Genomic DNA, 6,654 nt, shown 5'->3' with positions numbered 1-6,654 from the left:
TTTTTAAACAAATGATCACAAATCGGACTTTTCGATTTTTGTTTTTAAAAGTTAAAAAAATTTTAATATTAAACTTGAACTGTCTGATTTTATTTTTAAAAATAAAAATAAAAAATAAAAAATACAAATTGAATCCTCTGATTTATAATTTAGTCGTCTGATTTAAATAATATCAATTAAAAAAAATAACGTTATATAAAAAAAATACCTAATCTTTCAATAATATATTACACATATATTTAATCAATATTTAAAAAAATTAACCTTTGGCTTCATGCTAAATATTTAGAAGAAAGTGAATATTATGGTGTTATATATAATTATCTAATTTATTAAAAAAATAAAAATTAATATTTAAATTAAAAATTTAAAAATAAATATTTTTTAATATTTAAAATTTATCATAAAAAATAAATTTAGTAATTTGAACACCAAAGCTATAGGCACAAAAAAATTGTCTTAAAAGATTTTTATTACATGTAAAATTTTTAAATTTTTTATTTAATTATTCTGTTAGTCTTTATAGTTTTATCAAATTTTTAATTAAATTTTATATTTTTTAATTAAATCTTTAGACTGCTTTTAATTTTGTAATTAAATTCTTTCTAGTATAAAAAATATCAAAATTAATTAAATATTTTTTTTTGTAAATTAAAAATATTCATAATTAAAAAATTAATTAAATTTTTAACCGCATATATTTTAAAAGAAATATTCTATTAATTTTAAAATTTTTGACATAAAAAAGACCTCATTACAATATTAAAAACAATATAAAAATTCAATTAAAAAAATTTAATTAAAAAATTAATAAAATTATAAAAACTAACAAAGTTTTAAACTAATTTTTTAATTTTTAAGGTAATTGATCGTTCAAAAACTTAATAACAAACGGTGGTTTGAAATTTATTTATAAATTGATTACAACCATTTTTTGTTTGAAATTTCATAATAGTGGGCGGTCCAATCTTTACCTTCAAAACATCCGTAATTTCTCAAAGCAGAAAAGGAATGTCCAAAAACAAAAGCAGAAAAGGAAAAGGCTGCCCTCGTCCAAAAAGTAAAATAAAGGAATAGGCTGCCAGATCCTTCATTCTTCTTCCTCCGCTCCCAGCCTCGCCCTCTCTCCCCTTTTTATCTTTTAACCAAATAAAAGAAAAAAGTTCGCATAAAAGACTGCCACAATTGTGACACAACTTCAGCAATGTTCAAGAAGTTTTGAGATGTTAGTAGGCAATGACCAGTTACTCTCATGAAATACACGTAACGCACTTTTCTCATATCCTCAACTCGCAGAAGATAGGAATACGATCCATTTCTATTACAAACTTTCACAATCATGAAAGGTCAAAATGTTGCGTATAAACCACCTATGCTACCTCCATTAGTAGAGACGATGCAGAGCAACTGTTGTCAACCAACACGGGTAAGGCCATGGCTAATAAAGAAGGAACTGTTGTCAACCAGGTACAGAAATGGATTAACGGAATAGTCAACAATCTGCAATTATAATCCCACCTGGGAAATCTTCATCAATACCGACACTTCAGATGATACCACAGCACCACGATCATAATCACTGCAATCACCAACAATATGCTAATAAAGAAGGAACTTATTCATTATAATTTTATGCGTTATGATCCTCTCAAGGCTGCCATCCTAGCAGCTAAATCATCATAGTCAGGTAACTTGGGATGCACATGCCGAGCTTCTTTTGATCCATCTGCCTGAAACGTAGCAGCACGATTGAATAGTTTGACTTTGTTAACTTCCATAGCTCCTGATTCTTCATGAGGAAGGGATGCTGATCTCGGTGGATGAGTCGCAATCCCTGGTGTCTCATCAGGTCCTCCTAAGGTTCCATTTTTCACAGAAGAGTTATCAATTTGATGTCCATGGCGAGTTTTAGACTTTCTTCTTGATTTTTCAGGCAAAGGGATGGATGGCTTTTTGCTATAATGGATCAGCAACCTATCTATTATCCTCTCATCTTCATCAGTCTTATGCCGCTCATCATCAAACAAGATTTGCAAGCCACGCTTTGATTCATCTCGTCTCCTGCTCCTTGATTTTCTACCAACTTCAGCATCTTCATTACTGCCATCGTCGTTATTAGATCGTGATTTTGAGTGCTTCCTCCTCACAGATTTGTGTTTTAATGAAGGGGATTCTGCAGCATCTTCACGAACAGATAGCTCATTTTCATGACTCTGTTTATTTGGTCTTGAATGTCCATTGGCCTGCTGATCTTGTTCAGAATTATCCGAACCCAACTGGGTCCTCTCAGATGAGGACCCAGCATTGGGATTCTCCGGTGCTGAAGGATATGCAGGGATGCCAGAAGATACCAAGTTGTTTTCACGTATGGTGCGTTTAGAGTTATGCTTGACATAAGGGGGTGGGATGGCATTATTGTAGTAGGACTTTACCCTAGGAGTTTCATCCCTTTGGGCTTGTCTCTCATGTACGCCACCATGAGCAAATGGTTCATTCGCATTGTTACTTGAAGGAAATCCAGCACGACCAGGAGACTTCCTAGAAGTGGCAGTGTCCTTGCTTTCTCTTAAAGGGATGGCATTCCCCCAACTATTATGCAGATTGGAACCACCTTGGAATTGTTCCACTATGTTATCCCGAGATGAAGATCCAGTTGGTTTTAGCATACTACCCTCCTTCCAATATCCTCTATCACTCTTCTTAGATGTAACATCTACCCTTTGTGGTGACGGATCACTGCGACCATCCCTTTTCTGATAGACCTCGTCACAACTATTTGGCTGATTGAATCCATTTTCAGGTTGTTTGGATTTAGAACGAAGATCATTTTCATCTCTTTTCGAAACAACAGCTTCCTTGCCATAGTGGAGTCTGTGCTCATCATTTGGATAGCCAGGACTTCTCTGTAAAAAAATATCATGTTTGACTCCTTTCGAGGCCGCATCATTTTCATGTAATGGTTTATTATCTGTCGGATGATTATGCTTGACTGTATTTTTTCCCTGCACAAGCATATATAGTGTTTTCCACCAGGGAATTATAATTTTAGAAAATTTCTCAAAACCGTATCCCACCAGGGAAATAAAAAGGATGTGCACAGAAGTAACTATATAAAACTGAAGGAAAAAATGTAAGTAAATTTAACTATTTAAGAGTTGGGATTTTTTTTTTCAAATAGACAACGAAGTTAGTCAAGTAATTAAACGGGAAAGAAAGAAGACAGCACCTGAGCAAATGCAACTGATTTTGACATCCTCAGCTCAAAAGCTTTGGAGTCCCACTTTATTGAAAATTCTGAAGCAATATCCTGCATCAAGCGGACCTTCATCTCCAGTGTAAAAATCTTCGAATTCAAATTTGCTGCAAACTGATAATTAGCAATTTAGGTGTCAGTTTAGAAACAAAATCATAAATATGTAAAACCTTTATTACAAAGGAAAGTGAAAAGTAACCTCTTGATTAACATAACATTCTAGGTCCCCGTATCTCTCCTGAAACATTTGCCGAAGATCACGCAACTCTGGTAAATCAGAAAATCTTGCCGCGGCAAACATCAGAGTGGATATAGCCTCCCTACATTCCTCAGGGCATCCACTGAAAGAAATTGGAGCAGTTGAAGCACGTTAAATATCCATTTCGAATTCAGCGCCAGATATTTAGACAGTATAATAGTACATATCGACCCACTAAAAAGAAGGTTCACATCATCATTTCACATGATATAATATTCTGATATAAAAAATGTAACATCTTAATAAAATAATTTATGTTAAGTAGGTGGTGATTAACGAATATTCCTTGGCATTTTGTTGGACCGTTCTCTACTTCACATGCATACCATAGCATTATATGATTATTATTTTTAGATAATGAAATCTAGTCACAAAATTGGGACAGAAACATATGAAAAAGGATTGGATGAATTTGAATTTTGAACAAGATACAGCCTTGATTGTGTCACTTTCAGAAACATCCAAAAAGAAGTGGCCTGAGAGATATGACCACTTATTTCTCTATGAGACGTTGTTCGGCGCATTTGAATATTTGATTGGAGCCTGGTTTGACAATTCTCGATCACCCATTGAAATAATCCAAAGTTTTACACATTACACAACTAAAAGATTTATAATTCCAGCTTTATCAAATGATCAATTCAATTATATATATATACACACACATATCAAGCCTGGCAGATTGACTTGATCAATTATCATGGAAAAACAGCTTTCTGTTTGGGGGAAAATAAGAGAATCAACATTTAATTAATAGTTAAAACAGATTCGTACCTTAGTTTCTGCAGCACTGAGAGGTGTTTCAACACAAAATCGCATGATTGCTCAATAAAATCATAACAAGATGACAGTGTCAACTCAGCAATCAACCCTTCAGCCTGTAATTGTATAACCATATCGCGAACAAGATTAAAGCTCAAAAGTTAAGGGGAAAAAATACAGATAATATTTGGCACAACTTTATGAAAAGCTCTCCTAAATTCATTTTCAATTATACAAGAACAGTCACATCAGAGAGTCTTGCATCCTCTATATGCTTTAGATTTTAGAAACAGAAACTTTTTCTCAGCTCAGTCAATTTCAATTCTAAAAACAAAACATATCTCAAAATCCTTTGACTATCAGTTGAATCTAGCTAAGACCAAAACTAACACGTTCTTCTGAACACGAAACGGAAGATTGAGAAGCTGTGCATTGAACTCAGAGATCGAGTTCAGCGAAGAATCTCATCTCGCGTCATCGAGTCCACAAATATCATGAAACAAAAACAGAAAAAAGAAATAAAAATCAATTACTCTGTTGTAAGCATTGTCCTCTAAGCGATTCGCAAGCAGATCAGCGATGTCTCTCTTAAGAAACTTCTCCGTCGCCTTCCTCCTCCTCCTTATCACATCGATCCGATTCTTCGTCTGTTTAATCAACGATTTGCTGAAAAAAAAATAAAAGGAGATAAAATGAGAAACGAAAACCACAATCGACGTAACGGTAATGAGGTGAAAGTTATGAAGAAGGAAGAAAAGAAGCAGATAAATCAAAGTGCGGAACCATTTCGCGGCGAATCCCCGACCGAGGAGGCCGTCGAACATTTTTGAAAGATCTGATTCGGTGGCGCGACTCAATGAACGAGCTGACTCGGGAGCTCAGAATGTGAGATTCGCCATTGACGAAGCCACGTTCATGTTTCTTACGCTTATTTATTCTTCGTTTTCTTTCTTCACACACAGCAATAGCACAGAACTCTATGTAGTGGAAGACCAACAACTGAAACCAGAAGAAAGGGAAAGCAAATAAAAGAGAGACAGCAGAATATTATTATTAAGGAAATAAAATAAATGAAAATAAAAATGCAATTTGTTTCTTTTACTAGAGCTAAGCAAAAGGACGCTTTTTCAAGGTTAGTCAATTACCGGAATGACCTTTGGCTTTTGCGCGACGGTGATGGTAACGTGACCGGCGGTGTTTTTGGTAAGAATGATGGAGGCTTTTATTAAGTGTGCTCGCAAGGGAGGGAAGTAGATTGAGGAGAGGGAGATGAACCGTTGGATCTCATGACTGTTTACGGCGCTTTAAACGTGATGAACGGTCACCATATTGGATTCGTGAGACCAATAGATGGAATCTGTGTGCTTTGTGCTGAGCTTTTGTGTCAGATGTGGTAGGTTTTAACTTTTAACTGCCGTTTCTAACGGTTTCAAGTTTCAACGGTATCGGAGAATTGTGTAAGAAAAGAATATTGTCCATTAAGAAAAAGTAATTTCCGGATTTAACCCCCCCCCCCCGCCCTTTTTACAATGCTAATTGATTAAATTGGATTTTTTTTAATTAAATAAATATAGTATTTACCAAAATAAATAAACGTCGAAGAAATTACTAAAATATATTTTCAGTCATATTTCAGGTACTAAGGTCATTTTTTAAAATAATCACATCTCAAGTGCATTGATCTCGTAGTGTGATAGGGTGTCTGCGAATCATATTTTGAATGCAACCGTAGTATGAACATAAACATATCTCAAATACACTGTACTCGAAATACGCGCGTTTTCTGATTCGGATCGTGCATCTGGGATATAGAAAAAGATTCAGGATATTACCAGACTTGTCCTCTATTTGTTTACTCATTTTGGTGTATGCTTTTTTTAATGAAAATATTGTAATGTTGTAAATGAAAACGGAGTCATGGTCGTTTTTCTCATAACTTTTTCATTAGTGGAGTCTGAGACAACGGAGTTATGGTCGTTTTTTCTCTCAAATTTGAGATATCATGTTACTCCACAGCCAGGAATTATGATCATATCAGATAGATCACAGGCCATTCGCGCCGCTCTCAATGCACCTCACAGTGGATGGCATCTTCCGTCAGCATATCATGCTTACTACATCTGGTACATGGTTTCAAACTTCAATTTCAGGTTTAAATCGGCCGAGGGTAAGAGGTACCTTATAAATGTTGGGTACAATCCAAGTAAGGAGGGATGCGACTGATACTTGGATGCTTTGGGTACACTATCTCGTGAGATGGTGGATTGGGCTCTTCGTTTAAGGAAGGATTTGTGGTTACAACATTACGACGAAGGTCGTCGGTATGGTCATATGACGACGAACCTATCGGAGTGTATAAATGTCGTGCTAAAAAGAACGA

At 35.0% G+C, this 6,654-nt stretch overlaps 1 protein-coding gene across 1 annotated transcript; it reads right to left on the bottom strand.

Annotated features, from left to right (window-relative positions):
• Nucleotides 1-1,150: 1,150 nt before the first annotated feature.
• Nucleotides 1,151-5,357, bottom strand: LOC112802153 (uncharacterized). Its single transcript, XM_025845246.3, has 6 exons — nucleotides 5,058-5,357; nucleotides 4,808-4,940; nucleotides 4,287-4,390; nucleotides 3,453-3,594; nucleotides 3,227-3,367; nucleotides 1,151-3,002 (listed from the first exon to the last, which is right to left on the bottom strand). The coding sequence occupies exons 1-6, from the start codon at nucleotides 5,096-5,098 to the stop codon at nucleotides 1,638-1,640; spliced, it is 1,926 nt and encodes a 641-aa protein (XP_025701031.1). The 5' UTR covers nucleotides 5,099-5,357; the 3' UTR covers nucleotides 1,151-1,637.
• Nucleotides 5,358-6,654: the final 1,297 nt, after the last annotated feature.

The sequence above is a fragment of the Arachis hypogaea genome, chromosome 5 (assembly GCF_003086295.3).
Source record: "Arachis hypogaea cultivar Tifrunner chromosome 5, arahy.Tifrunner.gnm2.J5K5, whole genome shotgun sequence".
NCBI classification, from domain to species: Eukaryota; Viridiplantae; Streptophyta; class Magnoliopsida; order Fabales; family Fabaceae; genus Arachis; species Arachis hypogaea.
The sequence above is the reverse complement of the archived record's forward strand: the minus strand, read 5'-3'. Positions and strand labels throughout refer to the sequence as shown.